The sequence below is a fragment of the Corapipo altera genome, unplaced genomic scaffold (assembly GCF_003945725.1).
Source record: "Corapipo altera isolate COAL_440 unplaced genomic scaffold, ASM394572v1 22b, whole genome shotgun sequence".
NCBI classification, from domain to species: domain Eukaryota; kingdom Metazoa; phylum Chordata; class Aves; order Passeriformes; family Pipridae; genus Corapipo; species Corapipo altera.
The window spans coordinates 23,419,854-23,435,372 of NW_020884876.1; the positions used below are offsets into that span (position 1 = coordinate 23,419,854).

The window sequence follows — 15,519 nt, forward strand, 5'->3', positions numbered from 1 at the left end:
TTCCTTCCTTCCTTCCTTCCTTCCTTCCTTCCTTCCTTCCTTCCTTCTGCCCTGTAACAGTGCACATACTCATCTCTGTCCTCATGCAATTTATAACATGGAGTATGAGAACAGTATACATTTTCTTCCACGGAAGGGGAGTGTACTGTTGACTCCATATATGCACATGAAGGCAGCCTCACTAAATGTTGCATGCCGAGTGAATGATCTCCACCGGAGATGTACAGATGTGCTCTTGCTGGAAGTAAGCGCACAGAATGATTTAGGGAACCTGAATCAGCCAGACTTCAAAGTAAACTTCTGAAGGTTAAGACTCTCGCCCTCTGCAAGCCTAATCCAAAGAATGTTTTGCCCACAAGCATAATATCTTACTAGGCCCACAGCAGAGCTGTTGTAGTCTCTACTGGATGGAGATAATAAGTTTGGGAATAGCTTTCTTACTCTTTCAGATGGTGCAAGGAAGAGGGGGAAGGAGGGTGGGAGGTCTGGGAAGGAGACAAGCGTTCTGTTATCTGAGAAGAATCAGAAATGAGTAGGTGGCAAGACCAAAGAAAGAATCTCAAGATCAGCATAAAGGAGATCAGCCAGGGCTGTAATTATGGTGATGTAAGTGAGAAGGATGAAATGGTGGGAGGGTTGTGTGGTGGGATGTTCAGAGGAAAGTAACGGAAGAGACATGCAAACAGAAATGATTTAAGATACTGTGAAAGTTTTGGGTGTGGGTTTTTTTTTTTTATTTTTGTCCATGAACCCTTCAGCACATAAGTGATTTTTAAGGTGGACCTCTAACTTGCTTTTTGCCTTGGACATGATTTGAGTGGTAAAGTCAAAGTGGTAGCATTAAGTTGCCCGTTTTCCAAGGGTTGTTTAAAGCAGCAGGCATCTTATGGCTTCACTGCTTAGGATTTAACTGAGTTCCGTGATCTCCAACATGCTGAATGGCCATTTTGTAAAACAGTTTAGAGTGCTTTAGGAATACCGTGACCCTGTGCACCAGTCTTAGCTATATTATCCTGGGGTGCTTCAAAGCATGTCACCATTCTGTAAGAGTTTTGGAACTGTCCCAAGAAGGATTTTGTTTGCAGTTGACATGGTCCAACACAACGTTTGAAATAACTTTGATTTGTTGAAGAAATAGCTCTTATTTATTCTCTTCTTTTGAAATCAACCAAGAGTGGAATAAGACCTGATAATGCTAAAAATAAATTTAGGAGGGGACAGGAGGGAAGGGGAAATGAGGAAAGCTAAGACTAAGGACAATGTAGAGATGACCTGTTGAGCACCTTCTTGAAAGGTGAGTGTTTTCTTTTTACTTTAAGCTCAACATTCTAGAGGATTTGAAAATAGGAGCAATTCTGTGCTGGAAGTGGAAATTCCTAATTTTCTATTCAGTTTGACTTTTGGAAGCTAAAAAAAAGGCAATTTTTAGCATCTCGTGAGTATTTAGAAATCAGCAAGGAAATAGAATGGCACTAACAAAAATTCCTCCTGATTGTTCTGCAGCATGGAAATACTTAACTTCCTATGACTTGCTCTGTGTGGTAATTGTAAACGGCACATTATTCAACATATGGCAGGATGCAATTGGGAAACTACGTAATTTAACATCGTGTTTTGGCTTATCTTCAAGGGCTAAAAAGAGTGATAGAGAAGGTTAATAGACATTTGAAAACCTGTGAGAAGTATATTTGTGGCTTGCAAAATTCCATGACAATTAGCATTTACATTAGCAAAGCTTCCAAAAATAAGAAAACTTGACTAATACTGATTTACAATCAGAAGAACTTAAAAGGATCAGATTAAGACTGTTTAACTTTAAACAATGAATTATCTTAACATTTCAAACTTCCTACATGGAAATTGGAGCCAAATTTCAGTGCAGAAGTGATTTTTGGGTAGTGTTGTAACAATTTATGACTGGATTATGTTTTCCTTATTACTTAAAAATAAAATGGAGTGAGGCTCTGAAAGCAAACTATAAAGTGGACCAATATACGGCCAGAATACTGTGGAAAAGAAGCATCTGAATACTGTGATCATGGCTGACTGTGGGTTTCTGGCCAGCATTCTAGAAAGGAGATGCAAAGAGGATGTGGTACCTTGATTTCTGAGGCATGTGTTTTCAAACCTGCCTTGTCCAGTGCTCTCGAAATTGCTGCTGGAGTTGTTAAAAGTGAAACAAATGCTCCAGCCCTTTCCATAGCTCTTGACTGCTCAGAAGCTTTAAACAGAGCTTGGAGGACTTGCACAGAAGTTAGTGAGTGTGAGAATTTGTGTGGTGATGGTGGTGCAGAGACATGTCCTGATTTACTTTAAAATTGTTTCCTCTGTGACCCATGTTTCCCTGTTCCCAGTTTTGCCTAAAAATAGTGGCCTTCAGCACAGGCAAGAGGGACAGAATGAACAGAAAAAAATTTGCTGGATTGAAACACATTATTTCAAATAGGCATAGAAATTTCCAAGGAATAGGAGTATAGCCCTCAGACAGATCATAGAATCAAAGAATGGTTTGGCTTGGAAGGACCTTAAAGATCATCTACTTCCAAGCCCTCTGCCATGGGCCAGGACACCTTCCATTAGACCAGGTTGCTCCAAGCCTCATCCATCCTGGCCTTGAACACTTCCAGGGATGGGGGATCCACAGCCTCTCTGGGCAACTTGTTCCAGTGCCTCACAACCTCACAGTAAAGAATTTTTTCCTAATATCTTACCTTCTGTCAATTTAAAGCCATTCCCCCTTGTCCGATCACTATATGTCCTTTTAAAAAGTCCCTTTCCATCTTTCCTGTAGGCCCCCTTTAGGTACTGGAAGGTCTCACTGGAACCTTTTGCAGCCTTAACAATCACAAGTCTCTCAGCCTGCCTTCATAGGAGAGGTGCTCCAGCCCTCTGAGTATCTTTGTGGCCTGCTCTGGACTCACTCCAACAGGTCCATGTCCTTCTTATGTTGGAAGCCCCCAGAGCTGGATGCAGCACTACAGGTGGAGTCTCACCAGAGCAGAGTAGAGGGGCAGAATCTTCTTCCTCGACCTGCTGGTCAGGCTGCTTTTGATGCAGCCCAGGACACAGTTGGCCTTCTGGGCCATGAGCACACGTTGTTGGGTCATGTCAACCTTCTCGTCCATCGACATCCACAAGTCCTTCTCCTCAGGGCTGGTCTCAATCCGTTCTCCGTCCAGCCTGTATTTGTGCTTGGGATTGCCCTGACTCAGGTACAGAACCTTGGCACTTGTCCTTGTTGATCTTCATGAGGTTTGCACAGGCCCACTTCTCAAGTCTGTCAAGGTCCCTCTGGATGGCATCCCATCCCTCCTGTGTGTCCCCTACAGCCACTTAGTTCTGACCTGATATTGATCTTGCAGAAACCCTCCTCTCAGGCTCTCTGACATATCAAGGAAAACAAGAGCAAACCCAAAGAGAAGCTGCTGCCCGTTAAGGTGGCAGGTACAGGGGGGCACTGACACCTGCTGGGAGAGGTGCAGCAAAGCAGACCCAGGTCCCTCTTTACCAGCCTGGCAGAGGTTCCTTGTGAAGTGCAGGAGGGGAGGAAGGAAGGAAGCAAGTGTATAAAAACTATTTTGGGTGCAACCAGAGCCTATGGGAGGGGTAAGGGTAGGTGAGGGTAGGAGCAAAGCATAGGGTTTATAAATAAAAACCAGCAGAACACTTTCAACTAGACAATCAGCATAGATATGGGATTAGAGAAATAAGAAAAAATTTGAAGTATTTTTGCAAAATAGAGGTGTAGCATGGTCAGCTACAATGCCGATTTTCAGCATTTCATTATTTTAAATTGACACTGACAAATGAAAAAATAGGTAATTCAGCAGTCAAATGTCTGAAATCTGTTTATCTTGTCAGAGGTTCTCAAATTGCAGATGGGAAATTAGAGATGCCTAATCAAGTTTAAACTTACATTCACAAGTAATTAAAAAACCCCATATTGTTTCACTTCTGAGGTGTTAGCGGTAGGCGGCTTGGGCTAGAATGAAGGAGCAGTGGGACAACTATTGTTCTAACTCTTCCTGTGGGATAGGGTGGGGACAGGGAGTTGACGCCTGGTGCACCATTCTTCTCTGGATAAAAACGGTGTATTTTGGTGGATTTAATAAACTCACCACCAGACTGAGAATTCTAAGGTCATGAGAAAAACTCTGTGGAAACAAACTGTTTCATAAATAAAACGTAAGATTTTGAACTGTGGCTTCATTTCCAATTGGAAGAAAACTTCGCTATTTTACTGTTCTTCTCAGGTCTGTATTGCATTTTCATGTTTTTAGAGAATTTACATGAGAAATTTCAAAATGAGGCATTGACTCTGTATTCCTGAACAGCTGGAAAGCAAGTTGTTATGACACCATCAAAGTCTTTCCCATTTATTTCTGGAGACTAAGCTTAGGTGAAATCTGTCCTCTAATTTCATCAAAATTGTATTCAAATTCAATTCTGTCAAAGCTTAGTGAACCTTAGCACACCCTAGCACTAAGTTTTGTTGCCCTCTGCTTCTGATTTTAGAGATTATGATTAGATTGAAGAGGTCTTCTGATATACATGAATGCAAAACCAGGCATCCTGAAGACAAAACCAACCAATAGAACAAAACAAAACCAAAGAGCCTTAAGTGTGATGTTGCACAAATCACTGCTAATAGAGAAAGTGTTCTCATACCAGTTAGTTCCTTAATGCTCTACTTCAAGACTTTTTATGCAAGTCATCTTTTAAATCTCTGACCCTTTACCTCCTTGTTGAGATTGTACCATATAAACAGTATTTAAAGTTTGAAAGCATGCAAATTGGAGAGCTGTACAAGGAAAGAAGCTCACAGCACAGCCAGCTGAATCACCACTGTCTGGCCAGTTAAACGTGAGCCTGGCAGTCAGTGAGACTTAAGTCAGAGCTTCCAGGACACCCGCTTTTGGCTCTTCCTCCCAGTGGTGGGAGCAAATGTTGGAAGCATTTGTGCAGTTAAGGTGTCTTTGGCACTGGAGTGTAGTGTGTGAGCAGGGTTAGATGCAACTGAGGGAAATGGTACCAAGGACCATCTCTGAATTGGTGTTCTTGCCACAGGCATCAGTAGAGTGGGATCAGGGGTTAAGAGAACTAAAGAGGCTTAACTGAGCAGGGAGACAATATTTCTGAAGTTGCTTCCTCTTTGCAAAAGTAGGATTCCTGCTTCCTCGTTAATATTAAGTAGCATAAGAATTAAACTCCAGAGTTTTGAGAGCCTTCTGTCTTTCATCTCAGGGATACCTGAAATTGCATGAGATAAAATGTGATTGTCAAAATAACTACACAGAATTAATTTTATGATATCAAGGCAGATGCACACACTAGGCGAGACTACATTTTGATAAATAGTTGGGTTTCTTCCCATGTGTGTGTGTTTTGAGATACACAACAGGAAGCTTATATATTTCAGACCAGTAGAGATTTTCTGCTGAGATGACTTAATTGCATCAAAGTGAAGTTGATGTGTTTGAATTCTGTAGCAGTTTCTGTGTACCGCTGTCTTTCGCTGGTAGTGTTGCTCTGTGGATGGCTGTGTGTAGAAGAAGTGATGGAAGCTCAAGAAGATATTCAGGTTACATCTGACTTGCCTTTTGTTTCATGAAAGCAACTATTTAAATTATTCCATGTATTAGAAGATTTAACTGTAGAGATTGTCTTTCAAAGTACATTTTAAATTCTAACCTATGTTTAATTGTGGCAGAAAAGATGATCTCTAAAGGGAACTTTATCTGTGTTATTTCTTTCTTCTGAAAGAATTTTCACTTACTGCTTTACCCATACATCGTCTTTTCTGTTAGCAGGTGAAAACTGAAGTAGCAATTTCAGAGCCCCTAGAACTCACTCTATAAAAGAAACAATTTAAACAGTAGTCTTCTGGATATTTGTTATATGCCATAAAGATACAAAGAGGGGACAAGCCTATTTCTTCCTCCCTCTTTAAGAAGCTGCTAGAGACGGCTGTCTAGAGGCAATCTGGGTTTTATTATAAACATGGAGCCTCTGTCCCCTCCCACCCCCAACAGGAAAAACATGTCCTGGGTCTTCCAGTAGGATCATTTTAAAGATTGTAGCTCAGTGATAGAGGTTGTAGTTTTGTGCTGCCTACACTGGGGGCCTTTGATAAGAGCTATACATGCTTGGCATCACTGCTGTTGCCTGCACAAAGCAGGAACCTTAGAATACCTGGGTGTTTTGCCATGCTGGCACTAATCTGCTCTGGAAAAGGTCTCTGACTTGGAGAGGCAGGGGGTAGAATATTCCTGGTGCTCACTTAGCGCATCTAGCTTAGGTCAGACTGAAAGGACAGAAGTCAGGACTGCAGACTTCACCTGTAGTTAGTGGAAAGGTATTTTCAGGTGTAGTTACTCCAGGGCAATTAAACTATCAGTGAATAATTTACTGCTGGAGTTTCCATTCACAGTTACCAGCCTGGGTTGAGGCTGACAGTAGCAAGGGGGATGGAGGGGGTTGGACAGATCAAGAAAAACTTAATACTGACATAGTTTCAACATGGCAGCAGCTGTTACAGTTTTAGGGTACAATTTTATGTCATTTCTTGGCAACAAAGGCAGTTTAAAAAGTTCCCTCTGCTGCCTGCTGGTATCCATCTCTTGCAGAGAGGGCTTTTTCCTGTCTCCTGTAGGTCTTTCCATCCCTGTTCTGTAACAGTTTGTAGGACCCTGTAGCAAATCGGATTACTAAAATGACAGGGGTTTTGTTGGGAGGTGCTTTTTTTGTTTAGAAACAACAAAGATTGTGGAGTGTTTGTTTTGTTTGCCCAGAACATTTCAAGGATCTGGTTTGGGATAAACCCACAAACCATGGCACAGCTGGGCAGGAAGAGGAGCAGACTGCAGTGCTGGCATCTATCTGCTTGTGCCTGAAAGCCTCTCCAGCTTTGCTGTTAAAGAAAATACAGAGGGACTTCACAAACGGTGTGAACCTCTCTGATAAATAATGACCTGGTTTTGCATACCCAAGTTTTTGGAGAATTGAAAAAACCCTGGCAGTAAGTCAAACATGTTCTGTTTGGACTTAAAAAGAAAATGGCAGTTTCAGCTTCTGGGTCCCTAAGTTTGCCATTTTGTTTGAAGTGCTGGATTAAAAGCCAGGTTTGGAGCTGAACTTTTTGTTTAACGTTGGTTTTGGTTTTTTGAGTTTTTTTTAAATACATATAACTACCGTTATATGTAGTCTTGTCTCTTATTACAACTGTATGAAAACAACCCATGGTGGGGGATGGTGTAGAAAAAAAGCACCTCGTTTAAAATACTTATTTTCTGTTGCTTTCTGTGAAGAGTTACCTACCTCTTTTACTCCGTACTTACTCCTGGACTGACCCAAACACTCTTGACTTTCTTCCATAACCTTTTCCGGTTAGCCTGAATGAAGCTGCATAATCCTCCCCCTTGTTCTAGAAAAACTGAGATGAGTTAAAAGTCTAGAGGAGGAGCACAAGACCTTTGTGGACCCACCCTTCAATCCGTCTCATTCTGAAGCACAGGGAAGACTTCTGATCCCCTTGTGATGCTTTTGCCCTCAGCTGCTGAGCCCAGGTTTGCTAGGAGACTTTAGTTTTACTGTAGCGATTCCTAAATTACAGTTTTATCACTTCAGGAGCAAGGCTTTTCTTTTTACACTGCATTATTCTTGAATCTTATTTCTGTTTCTTTCTCGAGGTGGTGGTTTGTGTTTTTTTTTCTCTTTCCTCCTGCAGTCAGATGTACACTGCAAATGGCACAGACAGTGCCTCCTATTGTGGCTCAGGCTCAAGACTTCACATATGTAAAATGTGACTTGCAGCACTTTCTTTGAAGCCTAACCACAGCCAGGGAGCTGTAATTGCAGTCTTTGATTTGCGCCGACTTCACTTGTGGATTGGGCTTTGCTAGGGCATGCCTTGCTTGGCGAGACTTCAGCTGCAGCCCCCCAGTGAAGCCTTAGATGTGGGAAGTCTTCAGTCTCCTTAGCACATGCCTGTGGTTTCTTGAAAAGAATCCTGATTTGACCTGTTTTATATCTGTAAGGCAACACCATCATCACTCGTATTTTTTAGGTATTATTTGGTTTATCAGCAGTAGAAGCAGTTTCCAGTGTGTACTCTTAATGTGCAGCTGGGGAAAGGCTGGGTTCTAGATGATGTTTTCAGGATAGCTACTGTGTGATTTGCTGTGCTGCAGTATTCCCTTGGAAATAAAAATATGTGGGGCTTCACTGTGCCTGTCCCCTTCCTGAATCACAGCAGTGTCTGCAGCCTCTCCAGCGGAGCAGGGCATAGTTAGGTGCTGAGAGGGGCTCTGGAAAGGAGACAGGCGCTGCAAAAGCTGCCTCTGGATTGAGAAAGAAGCGATGGCCGCTGTTTGAAAAAGCTGAGGGCCAGAGCAAGGCCATGGTCGTTATTTTAACCTCCTGACTTCAAAGACAGCTTGCTGGTAAGGGAAGGGGGGAGGAGGCAGGGAACCATCTCAACAGAAGAGCATTTCATTTCCTTCAGTGAAGTAGACATTCCTGGCTGCTAATGGGGAGTAGCTCTGAATCACAGCACTTGTATCAGACTGCTGTGAACTACTGGCCTGGCGCCTCAAGGCCATTCCTCAACAGGAAGCTGAATGTTTTCATGTAAGACTGAGAGGAAAACCTTCCCAGGAAGAGCAACCTGGACCAAACCTTTGAAAATCCGGGATGAAAAGGCACAAAATAAATATAAAGCTGCAGGGTGCTCTCCCCAGTGTTTCTCTGCTGTTTGCTTGGCTTCTCTTTCGTGCTCCTTGGAAAGGTAGAGCCCTTCGTAGCTCTTTGATCCGCACGTGTTACGGAGCACTGTGCTACTTTATAAAAAATAAAAAAAAAGGCAGGAAGCTCAGAAGGCTTTTTTTAGTTGGGACATGGGCTGGTTTTATGAGGAAATAGGAACTGAATTAGTCAATACAGACCACCTCTGTTGAAACTGCTGGTTTGCCAGTGGACTTTTAGCTGTGCTGTTTAAGAGGCCTCAGTGGCTTTAAATGTCTTTCTATGGCTACCAGCAGCAGGTGAAAATTACTCATCATGTAATGGCGGTATTTGGGATAGGAGAAAGTCTGCATGAAATTTAAGCTATACAGAACAGTTTGATATAAATTTTTGCTTGTCTTTTCTACTTTAGTCTGCAGCTAAACTTCAGTGTCCTCAGCTTTCCTTTTCACTATAACAATGGCCATGTGGGGGACCCCTTACGAAGAGTCAACTTGTTCAGTAAGATTTTAGGCCTCAGCTTATGCTGATTAAAATAAAAGGGTATCAAATCAGTTTTAGAGGCTTTCTACCCTGGAGTACATTAGGCAGTATAACTCCTTATTCAGGAGCTGTACTCAGACAAGTACGAGTGAAACACTTTGTGTTGTAAAGGCTTATGACAGAAGCTGCAGCAGATGGGAGGTGGGTGCTCAGTTATAAATGGCCCTGGTTTAAATACTGCTGCAATGTAATGTAATATAATGTAAAATTTGCTGACTAATTCAGCTTGTAGCTCTTGCAGGCTCAAGCAGTCTATCTATTATGACTAGTCTAACTGAAGTTTGACTTGTGGTTTAAACCATTTCTTCATAAACTTGTTCTGTCATGCCTCGCATGATTCAAGGTGCTGGTAGTGTATCTTTATGTGACTAAGCCTTTTGTGTTTTTTCTGATGAAAATTCATTTACCTTCTCCACTGAACTGCATCCTTGTGCTAATTTTTGTCATTCTCAAAAGCTCTGCTCACTGAGCCTTCTACTTGATGAGTACGTGGAGACACAGAGGTTAACACAGATTTTTTGAGATACCAATAGCCATGAAACTGTTACTGCAGAGCACATGCCCATCTGTGGAAAAATGTCTGACTTGTTAGACAGTTTTTGGGTGGAGGCCCTGTTATAACCCAGTTGTCTGGGTCAGAAGGGCAGGGTGATGGTTGAGTTAGCAATTGCATAAGTCAGCTGAAGTAACCCAGAGACCTAGTGATGAATAACGGTTCCTCACTGGATGAGCAATACCTACTGGGCTCACACTGTGGGCCTTTTCATGTGCTCTAAGAACATAAATTCTTCTAAGATCCTACTGAACTTCACTGCTAGGTAAGAGGCCCATGGTTCTTACACAGCTGGAAGATGTTCACTACCCCATTGAAGAGCAGAACAAATCCTCCCCAGTCATGAGAATGGATGGTAGAGTTAGTGTTCACACAAGCCTCGCCCACATTCCTCTACCAAACTGCTTACAGAAAACAGTGGTTTTTTATTTCTGCAGGGAGTAGAGCTTGAGACCTCAACCACTGCAGTACCAAAGCCCGAGGATGTCTAGCTTTGCAACGGATATCTGGGTCAAATGTTGTAGTTAAATGAAATCCACTGCGAAAGGGAAGTACTTCAGTAACATGTTGGATGCTTAAAACCCCACTTTCTAGTTGGTGTTGACATCTCTTTACAATCCAAAGTACTCTCTATAAATATACTTGCAAACTTCAGGCAAAAGCAAGTAGCAATTAATTCTGCATTTAACTCTGACATTGCAAATGCACATTCCACTAATACAGTTGTGTCATAGAGTTACAGTGAACCACCACCAGCTTCTTTGAAGAATTTTTTTTTTTAAAAAAGGCTTCATATAGTCCTTATAACTCTGTTTCTCCTTTTCCCTGTAGGTGGGAAAAGAAATGCTTTCTCAACTTGCAAAGCAAAGGCGGCGACACCAGGACCCCTTCTGGAGATGGAAGCTTGTTAAAACCCTAGGTGTGTCCTTCATCCGCACAGACCACCCCCAAGGAGTCTGTCCAGGATGTCATTCACCCTGATGTCACTGCTAGAGACACTGAATCATAAAGACAATCACTGCCAAAATCCTTCACTATCACGAGGTCCAGCCCCAATATAAATAGAGCAAATGAGCTCCTGGGTCAGCAGAGCAGCTTTTGTCTTCACCTCTGCCTTGCACTCGTAAGCCCCTGTCTCATCTGTGTCCATATAGAGTCAGCAAACAAAGTAGCATGGCTGTCTCCACCTGCTTCAGCCAACAGAATAATGTAGACCACAGCTGCCCCATACAGCACATCGAGGAATGGAATTTGCCTGGACCAGGATGACGCGCTCAACCTTCTTTTTATTTAATGGTGCGACAGGATCAATTTTGGTTTTAGCTTTTTTTAAGAAACTTGAATGCTTTTATATTTTAACTTTTAGTTTGTAATTTCTTTGGTGTATATTTTACTAGGTATGAGCTTTTAAACAAGTGTCAGAAATCTGAAATACTTTTTAAATAAAAATTTTTTCTTTTTTTTTTTTCCTTTTTTTTTTTTCTGCCAGAGGAAAAACCTGTATGGAAAAAAAGGTGGCTGTTTTGTTAAACTATTTGTAACAAATAGTGGCCTCTCAGTCTATATAATAGTGTCCTATAGAACTAAATAAATGTAACAACAGTCAGCTGGTCAGTAGACATGTTAGTCTTGCATCATCTACTCTGTAAACATAAGCAATACATCCAGCAAATCTGACTGCAGTGAGTTCTCCTTCTCACCCATTTCCCTTCTCCTTGTAAAAAGCCCAGCACTTGAATTATTACTTCAATTGTTCTGTATTTGTATCTGTTTTTGTTAGCCTGTTAGTGGGATTTTATGCCAGTTGTTGAAATAAGCATTGATGTACCCATTTTTTAAAATAGTAAGGCACAGCCTTTGCCAAAAATACTGTCAACCAACTTTTTTTTGTCATTCCAGTTTATGTGCTGAGCATTTGTTTTTTAATAAAAGCTTTGTAATAAAACTAAAGTCAATTGTCTCAAAAACTGGCTTTAAAAAATGAGAATGGCTTGTACTAGAATCCCTCAAAGGTAGAAGCAAGCCCAGGAAGGCACAGTCACTTCTAAGGCTAAAAACTTTTGGCTTGGTCTTCTCTTCTAGGAAATGCAGTGAGTCTGTTCATCTGTTTGCTCATCTGAAGTGATTCTGGAAAGTTACTTTTTCTTCAGAAAGTGAGAAGTCTCGGTTCCATACCAGGAATAAGGAATGAGCACGCTCAATAATTCCTTGTGCTGCTCAGTTATCTTTGGCCTAAGTGGAAGTACCAAGGATCCCTCCTTCTATCTTTAGTTTCCTAGCAAAATTTAGTAAACATAGCAGTGCTTTTAAGCTGATGATTAGGAATATGGATTCCCTTGTTTCTGGATACATCCCATGCCCACACAAGAGGTAGGAGTATACAGTTAAATTTCTTATAGCAGTATAAATTATCCTGCAGTCAAGGACTGAAGCTGGCTGCAGAATCAGCAGTGGAGGGCTTGGTTTTATGGTGTCAGATCCAGAGAGTCAGCATGGCCTGCCTACTGCCAGTGGGGCCCATGAGATTTCCTGCCACAGAAGCAGCACAGCTGCCTCACTTCTGTTAAGGGACTTCAAACAAAAAAATCCACTGTATTCACAGATAAGCTAGTCCAATGATCTGTGAGCAGCCTGCCAAAGAAATATTATGAATTGTACGCTGAATCACCATTCCCTTTATTCCAGCTCCCAGATCTTGTTTGGTGTGAGACTGGACTGAGTCAAGCTTGAGCTACAAGAAATGACATAGGTGACTTACTGCCTAAGGAAGCTTTGGAATTGAATTGTTTGTAAATGACCCTTAAACTCTGTTGCATAAGACATTTAATAATTAAAAACGTTATAAAACAGCTTCCTCTTAAACCAGTGTGTCCTGCACACAAACCCATTGGTAAGGCTGTGACGAGCATATCAGTTCTTGCAATATATTTCTAGCAACTAATGATTATATTAAAAACAAAAAAGAAAAACAAGTGACAAGGCTCTCAGATGGCAGGAGAAAATATCTCTGAGAGAACAGCAACTGTATACTGCAGTTTTGCAAGACTTGGCTATGTTTCCTTTTCAGTCAATTATCCCAGCCTTTGCTGGAAACCTGTCTGGCTTTTGGGCTGGGATTTGGGTTTGTTTTTAAAGGAGGAAAAAAGGCAAGTACTTAGTGCAGTAATTGTTCTAAATCAAGGATTATTGCAGTGAGATCTGTAAATTACATGTTCCAAAGACAACAGTACTTTTTAAAACTTTATAAAACATGACTACTTTATTTAGATTTTTTATGGCTATTTAAAAAGTTATTTACCCATTCTGAAAAAAAAAAATTGTTCCAAATAGAGGTGTCAGCCTTATGTAACACATTGTCCCAAATACACTATGTTGCGAACAGTCGCCTGTCTTAAGGACGAAAGGTCTTTCAGCTCTAATAGTAAAAGAGAAAAAGAATTCAGGAGGTAAAAATAACATCTCTGCTGTTAACATACTGTGTGAACAAGCACCATGTGTTGGGCTCATTCATAGATCAAAGACCCTTCACATACAGCAACTAGTATGTTAAGTAATATGCAATAACTTGTAGGTTAACTAATATGTAAGGCTTGGGATGCTGCCATGTGAGCACCTGAAACAGTAACCACGCTATCCCAGAATACCCTCTGTAACTTGGGTCACTGTCCACTCCTGGCTTCCACTGCTAATCAGAATTTGTTCCTGTGGGACCAAAAGAGCAACCTGACATGGGCCCTCGCTGTACTGCACCAGCTTGTCAGTGGAGACAACATGAACTAGGAAACATGGCCTAGTGATGATGGTGTAACCCTGGCAGTAAGACTAGGTTTAAATTCTTGTGATATGGAATAAATTATTCCAGGTGAGACTCAGAAGCAGCACCTAAATTCCTGATGTGCAATTTAGGTAGAAGTGAGAATCTAACCATGTCTCTTTTGAGTACCTGAGGAGATGATTACTCTGTATTTCCCACAGAAAACATCTTTAAGGATTTAAATGTTCCTACCTAGCAGCTGAGTTAATTATCCAGACACTTGTGTACAAGCATTCACAAACCACTCTCTCCCTGTACACTTTCGTTCTCTGCATGCGCTAAAAGCAGTTCTTGCACCAATCATGGAACAGGTAGTCTAGTTCATAAACACAGAGATATCCCATTATCTGGGAAACACACAGCCTTCCCCCTCCTCTCACCGAAAACACAGCAAAGACACAGAACAGTGGGGCTGAGTCAGGATTATTTACAGCTCATCAGGCCAACATCACAGGATGATGTGGCTCCTCAGGCTTCTGGATCATATACACCAGAGCCATTTCCCCTCTGTTACAAAAAAGAACAACGCTTCAGGCTAACTTTGGCTTCTTACACAGCAAGTGATGACAAATTCACTAATTGAGCTTATAGGGACTCACCACCTTTACAGAATTATCTTCTATTTTAGTTCCTGCTTTGGATTAGCTAACAGAAAAGGCAGTAAGTTAGTTGTACAAGTGATAGCTCAATGGCAGCAAATGTGGGACCTTAAGGACCCAATCCTTGCTCCCAGCTGTGGAGCAATCGATTGTCTGCACTCCTTTGAAACCACTACAGTGGCTTTGAAGCAACAATTCTGTTTCATGGTGGCCTCCTGCTCTGAGCTACATGGCAGCTAATCAGGCTAAAGCAAGACTGGCAAACAATGAAGGACACTGCAGACACTAAGAAATGCCCGGCAACTACAGTTTGTTCCTTTCATTCGCAAGGGTACTAACATGCCAGGAAGCCTCTCCTGGAGAGGCCTAACTCGAAGTCGAACATTAGAGGGGAAAGAAGTGACTCCACAAATAGCCAGAAGACTGTCAGCTATGAACACATTTCTCCTAAATCAGTGAAAAACTACTGGGCTAAAACGGAAGTTAGCCAAAAGGAGAGCAGCTGTAACAGGAAAATGGTCGGTTGTAAACACATTGTGAGATGAAACCAAAAACCTAGAAAGTGTGCTTGAATGTATTCATTTTTCCAGGAAGAGAAACTCTGGATTTATGTATGAATTTACCCTCACAGCCTCCTCAGATACAAAGATCAGCTTTAGAAAGCAAGCAAGCAGGCATCTGCAGCCCCAGGAAAAGAAACACATCTGCCAGAAATATGGGAAATAAACCTGTTAATCACCAGCTTTTGGCCAGGTCAGAGCAAGGACTAAAATACTGCTCTCCCAGGTAAATCCTCATACCTTCAGGCCATAGGTTTTAAATGAAGCCTTCTCTCTGGCTGGCACACTCCTTCACTGAGTCACAGCAGTCTGCTTGGCTGAGGTAATAGTTACTGTGTACCTCATCTGGGATACTAAGGTTTTCTTCCTGTGAATGGTGTTCTACAAAACACATTTTGATAAACTCACCCATGGCACTTTCCAGAAACCCAATACATGTAAGTAAGTGACAAGTTTGTTCATCCCTGTCAGTTACAGAAAATCAGCATGAACCAGCAAAGCTAGGAGAAAAATTTCCATCTGCTTCACACTAAAAGAGCAACTCACCCAAGAACTGGTCTGTCCTGTGGACTGTGCTGAGAAAAGGTAACTATGACATAATAAAATCTTCATCAGAATAAGAAAAATAACATACTCCACAACTTACTGGTGGTCAAGACACTTATTTTGAGAGGAAACTCTTTGAATTTGTACTGATTTCCTACAGCT

At 41.6% G+C, this 15,519-nt stretch overlaps 1 protein-coding gene across 5 annotated transcripts in view; it reads left to right on the forward strand.

Annotated features, from left to right (window-relative positions):
• Positions 1-11,788, forward strand: part of LEF1 (lymphoid enhancer binding factor 1) — a 70,298-nt gene extending 58,510 nt beyond the window's left edge. For 4 of the 5 annotated variants that reach the window (XM_027635569.1, XM_027635568.1, XM_027635571.1 and 1 more), the window contains one exon: positions 10,670-11,788. Coding sequence is in view for 3 of the 5 variants with exons in the window: in XM_027635568.1 (XP_027491369.1) it covers positions 10,670-10,749 (80 nt within the window). In the remaining 2 variants the exon portion in view is untranslated. The remainder of the gene's footprint in view (positions 1-10,669) is intronic. The other variant, XM_027635572.1, reaches the window with a different exon arrangement.
• Positions 11,789-15,519: the final 3,731 nt, after the last annotated feature.